The 16,455-nt window shown below is 36.4% G+C and overlaps 1 protein-coding gene across 2 annotated transcripts in view; it reads right to left on the bottom strand.

Moving 5' to 3' along the window:
- Positions 1-691: 691 nt before the first annotated feature.
- Positions 692-16,455, bottom strand: part of map3k1 (mitogen-activated protein kinase kinase kinase 1, E3 ubiquitin protein ligase) — a 127,197-nt gene continuing 111,433 nt past the window's right edge. For both annotated transcript variants that reach the window (XM_028805417.2, XM_028805418.2), the window contains exons 15-20: positions 11,771-11,923; positions 9,899-10,061; positions 7,429-7,560; positions 6,957-7,099; positions 5,578-5,709; positions 692-3,204 (exon numbers count right to left, since the gene is read on the bottom strand). In XM_028805417.2, the coding sequence (XP_028661250.2) occupies positions 3,055-3,204; positions 5,578-5,709; positions 6,957-7,099; positions 7,429-7,560; positions 9,899-10,061; positions 11,771-11,923 (873 nt within the window). In that variant the 3' untranslated portion in view covers positions 692-3,054. The remainder of the gene's footprint in view (positions 3,205-5,577; positions 5,710-6,956; positions 7,100-7,428; positions 7,561-9,898; positions 10,062-11,770; positions 11,924-16,455) is intronic.

Below are 16,455 nucleotides of genomic sequence, written 5' to 3'. Positions count from 1 at the left end.
ATTTGAAATATTTCACAAAGATGTTCTTAAAAGTGTATGGATAACTACTTTTTGATGGAAAAACGCTCAGTGTTTGACTGATTTACATACAGCACCATATCCCAAAAGTTGTTGCTTGCAGACATTCCTTCTGAAATAGTAATAAAACACATTGATTGACTGAATATTATCTGAACCAATGCTGAACAATACATTTTTGAAAATCCACAAATAGCACTTTTTTACGCTTTACATCTTTTATGGTATATTTAACATTATGTGAATGGATTATTGTTAGTTTTTTATATCTTTTATTGAATGTTATTTAATTTAGTGATGGGCATTTCAATTAACTTTACTGATTGATTCTTTCAGACTACCTGTTTAAGTTGTCCTGACTCATTTGATTCATTTACAGTTTGGCTTATACAGGTGTTTGGTACTCCTTAATCGCATCACAAATATTTAATTTAATATTTTGTTCATATTTTTATATACAGTATATGTTTGAATGTATATAAAATATAGTTATTTATTAATTGATTTCTTTGATATTATATATATATTTTATATAAATATATGTATATATATATACATTATATATATATATATATATATATATATATATATATATATATATATATATATATATATATATATATACATACATACATATACACACTGCATATTTATAATTAGTTCTATATGTGACATGATAATGTATATGCCAATACACAAATGATAACACATTTAATATTTACAATTAAAATAAGATGTTTCCTTACAGAATCACAAGTGAATGAGAATTGTGCAACTCATAATGATTCATTCATGATTCAAATAAACGAGAGTCATAAGACTGCTTCTCAGGCAGTGACTTCTTCTCAAATAAAATGAACAAGAATCATTAGATTGATTCTCAGGTAGTGACTCATTCACAAATCAAATGAAAGAGAATCTTTAGACTGGTTCTTGGGTAGTGACTTCTTCATGAAAGAAATGAGCAGGAATTGTTAAGACTGATTCTTGGGTAGTGATTCGTTCATAAATCAAAGGAGTAAAGACTCATGATTCAGATGGTTCATGTGCATGTGCTTTAAACATCTATTAGTGAAACGAAAGATGCCGATGGCTTCACACAGGAAGGCCACACACACACAGACACACACACACACTTTAACACTCCCAGTGAACTCCACTCATTTTCATATGATTCACGGAAAAGTGTCGTTCAAAATGAACGAATCATTCGAAAATTGCTTGTCACTAATTTAATTCCCTTTTGTATCTATTATTATATGACAGGCACAAATAAAAATCTCAATACACTTTTTACAGATGGAACATAAAACATTGAATTTGAAATTAATGAGCAACTGCCAATCCTTCCCTTTTATCAATAGTTTATAGCTTTTATCAACTAGGATTAACTACAACAAAGTAAGGTAGCTTCCTATTTCTGCAGACATCAGACGCCAATCAGTACAAAAAGAGAATGGCATACTTTACTGCTCAAAACAACAACAGATAAATGAAACACTGAACAGAAATTGTTAATTTCTGACAGGAAAATGATCCCACAGTAAAAAGCATATTGGTTGCAACGATAATCTGTTATGTCAGAGTGCTTTTCAAAATTATTTCCAAATGGCATCATCTTTCGCGTTTTGATAATCATAACGTATAGGGTCATGACTGTCACATGTGCAGGGCACACTGAAGTTCTTACTTACTTTCAAAAGGAAAAGAAAAACTACAGAAAGATATACAAATTATGGCCGTGTAACAATAACTGGTGGAAGTGATATTGAAAAAATTCGTCTTCAATTTAAACATTAGGCTTTTTAATGAATGGATGGACTACTGGATACGTTTAACTCAACTGTAAAGACTATATATTTGTGAAATTATACAGCAATATTTGCAAGTTGTGTGAAACTATTCAATCAACATGGATCTGCAAAAGGGGAAGAAATAAGCAACGTATTTTGTTTATTTTCAATCCTCCCATGCTCGGTCAGATTCAGTCGGAATTATCTTTCACTTACTTAGTTTTGTTTTGGAAGCATTTTTTAAATAAAAAATGAATATATTCTCTTAAATTACTGTTTTTGAAAAAATCTGACAAAAACATTACTTTTCAAATGTGCTACAAGGTAATGTACAGTAAAGTTAGATTCTTGTGCTTTATTATAGTGGGGCACTGGACAGCAGACAATAACTGTGAGTGAAAAAACATTTAGTTTCAAAGAAATTAAAAAAGAATTACTATATTCCTGGTCTATCAATTATAACGCATACATAATTTAAGAACATTTGTACTGAACATATTTTGGTTGATAGTCGATGCAATGAAATACAAAGGCAGATATGACATCTATAAAACTCTTTGAAGTAAGGAGATTTGACCTGTATTCATTCTTAAAGTTTATTTAAGAACAAAAATTGTCCCTGAAAAGAGTGGAAATAGTAGCTATCCCATTATAAATTCAGACTGACTGTAAAAACAGTAAAATGCACAAATTGGCTGCTAAAATTTACAGCCTAAAAAAAGTAGTTAACACAAAATTAACATAAAAATTCCACATATGCAATAGAAGTATTGCAATGATAAACATTGGTTTACTCTTTAAAAAAAAGTTACAAGTAAATGTTCTATGCAGAAATATAATCTAAGTGACACATTCTGAAATGAATACAAATGTATGATTCATATGTAAGTTAAAACTGGGCAGCTTGAGTGTCCCTAAGAGCTAATACTGCAGGAGAAAAGTGCTCTGAGAAATGTTTATCATTGAACTGCTGAAAGCCTATGCAGATTGATTTTTTTTTCAATTTATTCTATATTCCAGCAACCAAAAGCAGATCTCTCTTCTGAGCATTCAAATTCAGAAGCAAAATGTTCATGACCTCTTTGCATACAGTGCTAAAATATAGCTAAATGTGCTGATTCTGTACCATAGGAAGAAAGCCATGTATTAGGTTGAGGGGAAAATATATTTGGGTAAAGCCTGGTACAGAATTCAGCATTTTAGGTTAACTTAATTTCAGTAGTATTTTGTCACATAACTGCTTCTACCATGCCATTCGGAAGACTGGGTGCTTGAGCAACTCTCGTGAAGGCGGCCTGTCTGTGGGTTGAAGTTCCAGGCATCTCAGAGTTACATCCTTAAGACCGGGTGATAAGTGAGGAGGTATTGTAGGGGCACTTGTTGCACTAGCAATCTGAAATGAGAAACAAATGGTAAATTAACTATATGTAGCAGGAACACGATGCTTCAAGTTTTATTACTTAACATTTTTTTCCCCAATAATACGTCCTATTACCAGTATAGCTGGGTTACTTTATCTGTTTGCTTTGTACCAGATTCCAAGACAACCAACTTATAAAGATTTAAAATAAAGCAAAACATTTTATAGATATAATTATGTAAAAAATGCATATATACAAACTAAGAAAACACTGTATTGTCATCTATAACCCAAGAACATCACAGAATTATCAGACTACCCAGCATGAAAATATCTAAGAGAACAAAAATGTATCACAGTTGTGCACCTCTGTCAAAGGAAAGAGATCCAAACGACAACTGAAGACTGAAGAGCTTACATTTTAGTAAGCATTAACCCTTTTGTGACAGCCACGCTTTAACACCACATTCGACTAAGTAGATTGTTTGAAAACCTTCTATACATAACAAATGTATCAAGTCTGGCATGTAGAACACAGGAGTGCTTTAATCATTTAAGAGTCTATTTCAATTAAAGCTCAAAATTGATCTATACAGGGAATATTTTAGACCAATAACGTGCAGTGAATACACATCACTTGAGCATTCATAGTTTTCATACTGTGTTTCTCGGTATGTTTAGCATTCGTTTGCTCAGAGGTTGATGCACTTGCTGCTTCATGAGTAGCTCTTCTTTTCTCTACCCTAGCGGCCTGCTTCTTCTCTTCTTTCGTTGGCATCTTTTCGTGTTACAACTGATTAAGTCAGTGCTTGTGTTGCAATTACTTAGTATGTTTTCTTTAATTTTTCACTTAAGCTGGCACTTAAGTCTTCAGTTTGCCACAAGAATGATTTAAGATATGAAGAGGCAGGGGAAGTGACAGCAAAGGTGGTAGGGATGAGAACAGCGCCCGTACGTATGCACCGCACGGCCGCTGCCGAGAGTTGATTCTATAATAAAATAAAAATAAAAACAGGAATAACCTTGTAGGTCTATCATCACGCTGAAAGCGGACAGTAGACGTCACGTAGTATATGTGTACCAAATTTCAGGTCAATAGTTCAAATGATTTGCAAGCTACAGGTGATTTAAAATCCTGGACAGACAAACGGACAGCCATGGTACCATATTATATAAGAAGATATACAACTTTTTTAAATGGCAATATTGATTGCTCTGGATGGAATCTATGCAAACTGCAACCAACCTCTGGTAAATATAGCATGGTTCAGTTTGAGCAGCCCTAATCTGAAACTCCAAAATCCAAAATTGTTGCTCAGTTGCACCGATAGTGTAGAAGTCGATTTAAAGTTGAAAGTTATGTTTGCAAAAATATCAATTGTAAAATATGCATTTGAAGTAAACAATGTGTCATATCCTATGAAAAAGTGGTGAAAAGGACTACTGATAACAAAGAGCTACAGAAGATGGGAAATTTCCGTGCTCGTAACACCCAAATCAGTATATGTGTCCAACAACAACTGTAAAAAGATGGACATGGCTGTGCAGTATTTACCTTCTAAATGTATGCCTAAACGAATAACTAAAGGGTGTTAATATTAGTGTCTAATTAGAAATGAAAACATGCCATGCCAAAATATAGCCAAGTTTTAACATATAGTATATACATATACCACAATGCTTTTCTAAACTGTTTGCTGTTGTTGTACCATATAGTGATGCAATAGTCAAAATGACAGAAGCATATCGAAGCAGACAGAATAACTTTTCAAACACGTGGCGCCAAATGGCTGCAGTGGTCTACATGTGTCCATCACCATGCTCACTACAATGTACAAATGAATCACAAGCTTCAGTTTTCCTGTGCTACTAAGATCCTGAATGTATTAACAGCTATTTTAGCTTTTTATTTTTTCACAACCTTAAGTGTTTGCTCTCTCTCCCTGATACCCCAGTGGTCTAAAGTGCATTAACTAGGAGAATTGAGGGCTGGCATTTTAGGAAGATGCAAATATTCAAAATCCCAAATACTTCTGATCAAAGGTCTTTCAGATTAGGGATGCTGAACAATATTAACTTCTTTGCACATTACTTATTATAAATTGTCTAAAGTATTACAAATTGCTGTTACATAGTATATTATATTATAGTACAAGTCAATTGCTTGTATAATAAACGTGCTGTAACCTTTTGTTCTCCCAAAGGAAATAACGAACAGCTTATTTTAGAGAGACTGTATTCTACTTGAAATTATTTCAAAGTTAATTATTTGAGTACAAATTGATCACACTGTAATACTGACAATAACATCACTCCCAAAAATCAAGGTGATGTTAATTAATAATACGTATAACTATTTCAATTTTCTAAAAAATTTTTTTTATTGTTTAAAACAACAATATTTACCTTAAATATTAAAGCTAGATGATTGGAGTGTTTTTCAGCATTCCAAGGGGGCTTTGCACATGACATTTCTATAATGGCACAGCCGACACTCCAGACATCACAACTTCTGCCATATTGCTGACCTCTGAGAACCTAAAATACAAACAACATCAGTTCAATGCTATGGGTGGCTTTAGGGTACTTTGGAAGGAACAAACTATCTATCAGCATGTTATACTTGTGGACACATCAAGCAGGACATACGTTATTCAAATATCAATGCCTTTCAATGTAAACCTTCAGCACAACTGGGAAGATCTGACAACATTTTACTCCTACCTACAAGCCTTTTATCAGATGGTGGCACTTATTGTATTTTCTAAGCCAGAAGTTTTTGTTTGTTATATTATTTATATTTTCCTCAAGCTTCTGTAAAGTACTAATTTCCCTTTTGGGGACAAAGTGATTGAATGATAATTTCTCTCTCACTCACTCTCTCTCCCTCCCTCTATTCATCTTATTGATTTACCATATTGTTAATAATTAATATTTGTGAAATAGCAATAGAGAGGAGCAGTAATTAACGTTGATGCCTCAGAGCTCCTGAAAGCTACGTTTGCATCCTTATCCAATCACCGCAGGACTGTGTGGATGTTCCTCCCACATTCAAAAGACATGCATATCAGGTTGAATGGCAGCTATAAAATATCACTGTGTGTGTGGGTGTGCATAAATGCTCCCTACAAAAGGGTCAGTAATATTTCCTTTACAGAGGAAAATATGAGATGCACTAGCAGAACCTCAAGAATACTTAGACTGTCTCAATAAATAAAATTTAATTTGCAAGTATATTTAGAATATTTTATATAAAAAACATCCTCTTCACAATTTTCACAGGTCTTTTTGAAATAAAGCATACAAGAAAAAAAAGATCACGGCCTTTTCTATCTGCCTATTAAACATGTTTCTGCACACAATAATAACAAGAGATTAGGGGGCCATTCATTGTGGTTTTCTCAAAGGGATTTAGATTGCCCTTTATTCAGAGTTAACCGAGAACTGAAAAGCCACTTCAACCTGTTTCTTTAGTGATTGCTTGCAGGCTCATGTTGAATCAGATGTCTTCTGCAATTCTTTTTAATTTACCAGATGAAGTTGACTTGAAATATAGTGGTATTTCACACCCATGTTACAGTCTCTGCATGAACAATATACTTCTGTTGTATCAGGTTTAAACCGATTTCTATAGGCTTTGCTTAAATTAATTCCTCTCAAAGCTGATCATTATTCTGTACTGAAATTGAATTTGTAAAATATAAGATAAGTGACACAAAACAATGACATCAGGATGATGGAACAAAGTTGTACATCAATAAAAGCAAAAATATAATAAGTCTTACCTCAGGTGCCATAAATGCAATAGTTCCCAAAAGCTGCCCCTGAAATTCACCCGCTCCCGTTCCTTTTGATGCTAACCTTGCAGCAGCTCCAAAATCTGCTATTCGCAGTCTTTGTCCTGTACTGTCAATTAGCAGATTGGCACCTAAAATGAAACATAATACTGTAAATTTTACTACAGTCTTGTAAAAAAGGAATGCATGCACCTAGTTACAGCCTTTGAGATCAAAACACCAAAAAGCTTACATTCCAAAAAGGTCCTCCGACAACTCCTAAAATACTGCAAGCATGTCACTAGATATGCTTTATATTCAGTTGAAGGCATTAGGCTAAAAGGTCACTGGGGATCAGGACCTCACTCTCTGCTCTGACAGCCATACAATGAACCTCTATTCTCAGTAGGAAACACTCCTGCTTCATCGGTTTGCCTTTTGAACTTCATAGCACGTTGGCACCATCTCAAACCGTTCTTACCTTTGATGTCTCTGTGGATAATCTGGTTCTCATGGAGATAAGAAAGGCCACGCAGCAGCTGCTCTGTATAGTTTATGATAACCGTTTCCTTGAAGGCTCCATACTTGTTTAACAAATGAGAAACTGACCCACCTGAAAACAAAGACACAAATTAAAAAATAAACAATCAAAATTCTATCTTTGATACTTCAATTTAAAATTGATTATAATTTCACTGCTGTCATTAGTTTACTGAGGTTTATTCATAAGCCATGGCTAGCCCCTTATTCTAAAACCATAAAACTGCATACCAGGGTCGGAAATTCAAGCCATTAAGCTCAACACACAAAAAAACACAGCTGCACAAATGGAGCAGGCTTACAGTATGACATCTGGCCCAGCTTTATCAAGGAAATTCTAGCTCGACTATTTTAGTGCATGTCAATGATGATAACAAACTGCATTCTTTTAATTTTTCTTATATAGAAAATATATAAGATAATAATTCTTATATAGTAGTTTCTTGATTATTTTCTTGCTTTACGTTTGCCTCAATATCTCTTCTCTACCAATTACTGTCCTGACAGGGTTCATAAAGAGGTACTGTATATACTGTATGACCTCCTGATGGAATGATTAATGATTACTGTGGTGGAGCAGCAAAATTTACATCCATGTTTTCCTTTTTACTACCAGATGATGCATCATAAGCATATGCCCAAATGAATTCCTTGTTTAGTAAAATACCTTGGCCCTTTAGTCTAGATCCTGCACCCAAGGAAGCAACAGTTATCTAATACAACTGCATTAAAATTCTGTAGAATATACTTGGGCAAATGGATTAAGGATGCACATTCTATAGACATATTCTTAATTTTTATGCTATTATTCAACACTGACACTCATTCAGATTCAGTCTAATCAATGTTTGTGTTAAATATGTATATTCTTCCAATGTTTCTGTTTTTCTGTACTATCATAAACATGTACAGATTTGGTTATTTGGCATCTTTAAATTTGAACTCCATAAGTGAGTATAGATGTTTGATTGAATGTACCTTGTGATATACTAAGGGCACCCTGTCCAGAGTTGGTTTCTACCTTGTGTCTAATGTGGACCCTAACTTGGATTAAACAGGTTCACAAAATTAAAGCATTGAGACATATTACTACTAAAAAAGTAGATAACTGATCATATAACTGAAATTCTTTACTAGGGTTTTATTACCAATTTAAAAAATGTTATTTAAATAAGTTATTGAATGATTACCCACAACAGCTGAGGCCCATTTGGTTATGAGCAATAAAGTGCTTTTTCCTAGAAAAATTTAATCCTGTGATAGAAAATGTTGCATGAATGCATGAATTATGTTAACTTTTGATCAGATTTTACACCATTAGTTTTTAGAACTGAACTTTTTTTAGTTTGATAATAGCATAAATGGTGTTCATGTATATTATACTATCATACATTTACATAGCTTGAGGAAGCTTAAACAGTAACATTAAACATGATGTATTCTCATTTCAGGTTGCGGTTAATCACCCTATTATAAACATATGGGCTAATCTCACATGATCTCACCCAGAGCTAAACAAACTGATTGGTGTTTCATGCACCATATCTGAGTACTCCCAATCTATCCAAGGAGACTATGGATTATAAATATCTCAACAATCACAATACAAGAAAAGGATTCATGTTTGATAAATTAAGTCAAGAACTTTTTTAAATTATTACATGTAACTGTAAATATATTGACACTTTCATGCCTTTAGAATTATACAATTACATTTTCAAATAACACTCCATATATGTTAGCTTGGTAGTGTGCATGAATGTGTGCTGCCTGATGATTGGCTCCAATTTTGTGTCCAATCCTATTCTGGCCCCTCCACAATGATGATGTGGACTGAGTAAGCATTGGGAACGGAGAGATAGTTGCTCTGCTCCACTAAGGACCTTAAAATGAAGATGATTAATATTGCTAGACGATAAATATATATCATCTATTTTCTTTGCATGCTTCCAGTTAAAGACTGCTTTTCACTGAAGTACACAGATGAGGAATCTGTCCTGAATTCCATTTAAATATACTGTATCAGTAATTCAATTAGTCAAATATGAAGTTTTGAATATATGCTTATTACAAACATTGCCTTAAAAAACAATTTCAAATCATTCAGCCTATTTATGGCAATATTTGAAGATGCTACAGACGTTATTAACAGCTCTGCTTTGTTCTCTGAATGCCAAAAACAAGCAGTTTTTAAATTTATTGTCCTCTATATGTGTTACAAGCAGTCATTTACTGTCAGTTTTGCTAAATAAACAGCAGTTTAGAAAATGTAATCGACGAAAGAACAATCAAATTTTAATTTCTGTGTTTCTGCTTTTTAAGTTAATGATTTCACCACAAAATTCAAATACTACATAATATATATAACTTATAAAAAAAATCCACATTTGCAATGCTGTTTGTATTTTTACCTGCCATCCATTCTACAAAGAGATTATAATTGCCCTTCTCACAGGTAGCCCCAAGCATACGGATTATGTTAGGATGATTCAGATGGCCCATCATCCGGATCTCTTCTCTTAAAGCTTCAACAACCTCTTCCTGCTCTGAAGATGTGTTTCTAACATATGTTACCTGAATAAATAAAGAAGAAGAAACTGAACAAGTGCTGTATGACACTTCCCCAAAAAATGTAAAAGGCAAAGTTTAAAGTTTTGACAACAACAATTAATTTCTCATATAGCCCATAGCCCAAATTCACACAAAGAATGCTTCAATACGTTTTAACAGACCCTTTTTTTGATAGCGCCTAAGCATTAAATCCCTAAGAATATAAGAAAAAAAAAAGAAAAACAGCAATAGAAAACATGTAATCTGTCTTTTTCAGCTGAATCAATTTGTGTTATGATCAGTGGTATTTACCTTTATTTGCTTTGGAGACTTGAGGGTACTGAATTTGAGATTAATTTACATTTCTAATGCATTTTGCCACTGTTGGTAGTTTATTTACATTTTAAAGCATGGCCATTTTAGACAATCTGAATCATTTGTATCCATGGTAATATTACCCATAATTCCGTGGAGTAAGTAACGCAACAAGAAGCAATGTAAAGGTCGGCTTGGACATTTTGATGGTATCCAAGTTTGTGGATAATACCTTTCATTTGCGATTCTGAAAGCCTTCTATTTTGAATTCTCAGGTAACAAATCTTTGCTCTTGTCCCTGATTTTTAATTTTTAATAAATGCTTTGGCTTTTACAACAGATTGTTCTGACCCTTAGTTTTAACCGTGGATTGTTTATTGGCTTTTTGTGCTGTCTCCTCCAAAAATGAAAAGCATTTCTAACAAAATTAAAGATTAATTTCTGAAAGTTCATTGTTTTTTCGATTAACAAACTCAATCCACTTCTAGGTTGTGGGAAATGGAGTATGCTTTAGTAGATATTGGATGCTCGATCCGCACGCAACCTTATTTCCTGATGCTGGTTTAATTTACCAGTAACACCAAACTTTGGGGTATGGAAGGAGAACTGGAGCAAAAAACTTATGGTGTGAACATGCAAACATTCCTTTAAGTTAAGCAATCTAGCTGTTAGTGGCATCATCTTTTTATAACCCTCCAAGGTATTCCAAGCAACTAGTGTTTGCAGCTCAGTGCCTACTGTCAAAAACAAAAGAAAGTGGGTGAAAAGAGGGCACACTTTAATTATCCTTTTTAAAAAAAAACAAAAATACAAGTACCAAACATGAATGTCAACCACAAATAGGTGCAGCCTAATACATTCATATTAAAAAAGCCATAAAATAAATAAATAACAGGAAAACAAGAAAAAAGAGATTTTCATTTCGATCATCCTGAAAAGGCCACCCAAATAGAACAAAAAGATCCACCTGCCCTAAAAATCTGTCCCCTAAAAGTAAAGACAGACTCATTAAAATTAAATTAAGACAGCAAAATAAAACGGGAAAAGGAAACCTGTGTCTAGCTGACAATACATTCACATTACCACCCCACATGTAAACTGGTGAGAGTGTTTCTTGACATTCTTGAATCCAAGAGTATACAATTTGTTAAAAAAGAGAATAAAACACACATAATGTTTCACCAGAATCTGTTGCAGTGGGGCCAGAAACTAATTAAAATCATCTCTTGGAGGATATTACTAAAGTGGGAAATTGCATGACATCCTGAAGACATCCAGCATAAGGCAAGAAATTGTTCAGACACTCAAAAGAATGCCAGGTTGGGCAGTACTTTTTTTAAGTAATCAACACAATCAATAAGTGTGAAAAATCTAAAAAAGAAAGAACAAAAAATATAAACTGGACAATCCTAACATACCTGCTTAACAGCCATTAACGTCCCAGTTCCTACATCTTGCGCCTGGTAGCAAGATGAAAATGCTCCAAGGCCAATCTGTTGACCTTTGAGCCATTCGGTACCCTCTTTGTAAGGGTATTTCGCTTTGGTATGGCCAGGCAAAGTCTCTGGAGTCTAAAGAAAGGAAGACATTATTATTTAGTAGTGCCACAGGGGATGCACAAACCAGTGTGTTTCTTCGTGCTGGTCCCAAGCCCAGATAAATGGGAAGGGTTACGTCAGGAAGGGCATCCGGTGTAAAATTTTGCCAAATCAATATGCAGACAACAATACAAATTTCCGTACCAGATCGGTCGAGCCCCGGGTTAACAACGACCGCCACCAGTACTGTTAGCCAACAGGGTGTTGGTGGAAATTGGGCTACTGCTGGCCAAAGAAGAAGAAGGAGAAGAAGAGGGGGGAGACGTGTCCGGAGGCAGGAGGAGAGGAGGAAAGTAAAGAGAGTGGAACTGAGGGTAGGAACTTTGAATGTTGGCAGTATGGCTGGTAAGGGGAGAGAGTTAGCAGATATGATGGAGAAAAGGAAGGTTGATATATTGTGCGTGAAAGAGACTAAATGGAAGGGAGTAAGGCCAGGTGGATCGGAGGTGGATTCAAATTGTTCTATCATGGTGTGGATTTCAGGGGAAATGGGGTAGGAGTTATTCTGCAGGAACAGGTGGAAATAGTGTCAGCAGACTAATGATTATGAAGCTGGAAATTGGAGGTGTGATGATGAATGTTGTTAGTGCATATACACCGCAAGTTGGGTGTGCAATGGGTGAGAAAGATTTTTGGAGTGAATTGGATGAAGTGATGAACAGTGTACCCAAGGGACAGAAAGTGGTGGTTGGAGTGGATTTCAATGGACATGTTGGTGAAGGGAACAGTGGAGAAGAGGAGGTGATGGGTAGGTATGGTGTCAAGGAGAGGAATGAAGAAGGTTAGAGGATAGAGGATTTTGCCAAAAGGATGGACATGGCTGTGGTGAATACGTATTTTAAGAAGAGGGAGGAACATAGGGTTACATACAAGAGTTGAGGAAGATGCACACAGGTGGATTACATCCTATGCAGAAGAGCCAATCTTAAGGAGATTGAAGACTGCAAAGTGGTAGCAGGGGAAAGTGTAGTTAAGCAGCATAGGATGGTGGTCTGTAGGATGACATTGGAGATCAAGAAGAGGAAGAGAGTGAGGGCAGAGCCAAGGATCAAATGGTGGAAGTTGAAAAAGGAAGACTGCAAGGTTGAGTTTAGGGAGGAGGTGAGATAGGCACTGGGTGGCAGTGAAGAGTTACCAGACAGCTGGGAAACTACAGCAGATGTAGTAAGGGTGACAGCAAGAAGGGTGCTTGGCATGACATCTCGAAAGAGGAGGGAGGAAAAGGAAACATGGTGGTGGAATGAGGAAATACAGAAGAGTATACAGAGGAAGAGGATGGCAAAGAAGAAGTGGGATAGTCAGAGAGATGCAGAAAGTAGACAAGAGTACAAGGAGATAAGGCGCAAGGTGAAGAGAGAGGTGGCGAAGACTAAAGAAAAGGCGTATGATGAGTTGTATGAGAGGTTGGACACGAAGGAGGGAGAAAAGGATCTGTACCGATTGGCTAGACAGAGGGACCGATCTGGGAAAGATGTGCAGCAGGTTAGGGTGATAAAGGATAAAGATGGAAACATACTCAAAAGCAAGGAGAGGGTGTTGAGCAGATGGAAAGAGTACTTTGAGAGGCTGATGAATGAAGAGAACAAGAGAGAAGAGGTTGGATGATGTGGAGATAGTGAATCAGGAAGTGCAACGGATTAGCAAGGAGGAAGGACAGCTATGAAAAGGATGAAAAATGAAAAGGCTGTTGGTCCAGATGACGTACCTATGGAAGCATGGAGGTGTTTAGGAGAGATGGCAGTGAGTTTTTAAGCAGATTGTTTAATGGAATCTTGGAAAGTGAGAGGATGCCTAAGGAGTGGAGAAGAAGTGTACTGGTACCGATACATAAGAATAAGGGGGATGTGCAGGACTGCAGTAACTACAGGGGAATAAAATTGATGAGCCACAGCATGAAGTTATGGGAAAGAGTAGTGGAAGCTAGGTTATGAAGTGAGGTGATGATTAGTGAGCAGCAGTATGGTTTCATGCCAAGAAAGAGCACCACAGATGCAATGTTTGCTCTGAGGATGTTGATGGAGAGGTTTAGAGAAGGCCAGAAGGAGTTGCATTGCGTCTTTGTGGACCTGGAGAAAGCATATGACAGGGTGCCTCAAGAGGAGCTGTGGTATTGTATGAGAAAGTTGGGAGTGGGAGAAAAGTACGTAAGAGTTGTATAGGATATGTACGAGGGAAGTGTGACTGTGGTGAGGTCTGCCATAGGAGTGACTGATGCATTCAAGGTGGAGGTGGGATTACATCAGGGATCGGCTCTGAGCCCTTTCTTATTTGCAATGGTGATGGACAGGTTGACAGACAAGATTAGACAGGAGTCCCCATGGACTATGATGTTTGCTGATGACACTGTGATCTGTAGTGATAGTAGGGAGCAGGTTGAGGAGACCCTGGAGAGGTGGAGATATGCTCTAGAGAGGAGAGGAATGAAGGTCAGTAGGAACAAGACAGAATACATGTGTGTAAATGAGAGGGAGGTCAGTGGAATAGTGAGGATGCAGGGAGTAGAGTTGGCGAAGGTGAATGGCTTTAAATAATGGGTAATGGAGATTGTGGAAGAGAGGTGAAAAAGACAGTGCAGGCAGGGTGGAATGGGTGGAGAAGAGTGTCAGGAGTAATTTGTGACAGACGGGTATCAGCAAGAGTGAAAGGGAAGGTCTACAGGATGGTAGTGAGACCAGCTATGTTATATGGGTTGGAGATGGTGGCACTGACCAGAAAGCATGAGACAGAGCTGGAGGTAGCAGAGTTAAAGATGCTAAGATTTGCACTGGGTGTGACGAGGATAGATAGGATTAGAAATTAATACATTAGAGGGTCAGATCTAGTTGGATGGTTGGGAGACAATGTTAGAGGGGTGAGATTGCGTTGGTTTGGACATGTACAGAGGAGACATACTGGGTATATTGGGAGAAGGATTCGAAGGATAAATCTGCCAGGCAAGAGAAAAAGAGGAAGGCCTAAGCAAAGGTGATGGGTGTAACAGAACAAGATGCACAGGACAGAAAGATATGGAAGAAGATGATACGCTGTGGCAACCCCTAATGGGAGCAGCCAAAAGAAGTAGAAGAAGTGCTTGGATAATTTGTTTAAATGTGTTGCACAAGTTTGTTTTTTCTGCAGTAGTTAACCCCCTCTGGCTATACCTACAGGGGCTAATGTAAAGGGTTCACAGGAGAAACCAGGTACGTCACATGTTTGTCTACTTTGTATATGGCTACAAAGTTGCCTACTTGAGTCTGACTTCGCTCATCTCTTCATCCTCATCCACACCCACAAGGGCTCCATGACTGCAGACACACCCTCATATTGTCTGTAGACCGCTCTGAAGCCCACATTATTATTTAGTGTTGTAAGCAACATTCACAGTGTGGTATTACAATGAATAACTCCAATGCCTGTAACCTCATTACACAGGGTATTCCCTTTTAGGTCACTGGCCCATTTTAATCTCCATGGTTCCATTTTTTTTCATATTAGTTTTAGAAAAAGATAAAAGTAATGGATCAAAGAGAATGGAGGAAAATGTCTGTTTAGTCAGAATAACACACAGCTTTTCTCCATGTGTGAAAGCTAACACATTTTTCCCAAACTAAGCTTTGAAAATGTCTATGTTAAATTTAGGTAACGCTACTCAATTCAATTTCAAGTTAAAGAACTACTGTGTAAAAACAAAAAAAGAAAAATAATTAAGCAATTATTACATTATACAGGGACTAAAGGGATGGCACAGTGGTAGCACTGCTACCTCATAGTAAAGAGACCATGGTTTGCATCCCGAGTACTCCCTGTATGGAATTTGCATGTTCTTCCCATGCCTGTGGGGGTTTCCATGCACTGTCCAAGCACTTGCACGCTAGGTGTATTGGCAACACTAAATTGGCCCTAGTGTTTGTATTTAGTGTGTATGTGTGTGTTCTCCCTGCAAGGACTGGTGTCATATGCAGGGATTGTTCCTGCCTTGTGCCCTATGCCAGCTGGGATAGGTTCCAGCCACCATGCAACTCTGGTTTGGATTAATCAGGTTAGAAAATGACATAACATGACAGGGACAAAAGAAGAAATTTACAGAAACTATGATCATAAGTTTCAAATAGAAATAATCATACTTTGGGTAAATTTCATTAAACATAATAATATAATGCAGCCAATATTCTGGATTTGTTTTCTGCACTCAGTCACTGTCTGTACATAGTTTGTGTGTTTTACATATTTATGTAGGTTTTCATTCAGGTACTTTTATTTTTTTCTTACATCCCAAATATGGGTTTTTTAATGGCAATTCTAAATTGGCCCCATGTGTGTGTCTATGTGAGTCTGATGGTGCCCTGCGATGGACTGGTACCCCCTTCAGGGTTGGTTTCTGTACTACACTCGATACACTTCAACCCTCTGCTACCCTGAATTAAATTAAATGATTAGAAGACTACTATGTTATAAATTATCTATCAACACATGCAAATCTGAAAATGATAATACAAACACACTAGGAAGGTCCATGCTGTTACTGA

This window comes from Erpetoichthys calabaricus, chromosome 7 (genome assembly GCF_900747795.2).
Source record: "Erpetoichthys calabaricus chromosome 7, fErpCal1.3, whole genome shotgun sequence".
NCBI classification, from domain to species: domain Eukaryota; kingdom Metazoa; phylum Chordata; class Cladistia; order Polypteriformes; family Polypteridae; genus Erpetoichthys; species Erpetoichthys calabaricus.
Note: the sequence above shows the minus strand (reverse complement) of the source record. Positions and strands in the feature narration are given on the sequence as shown.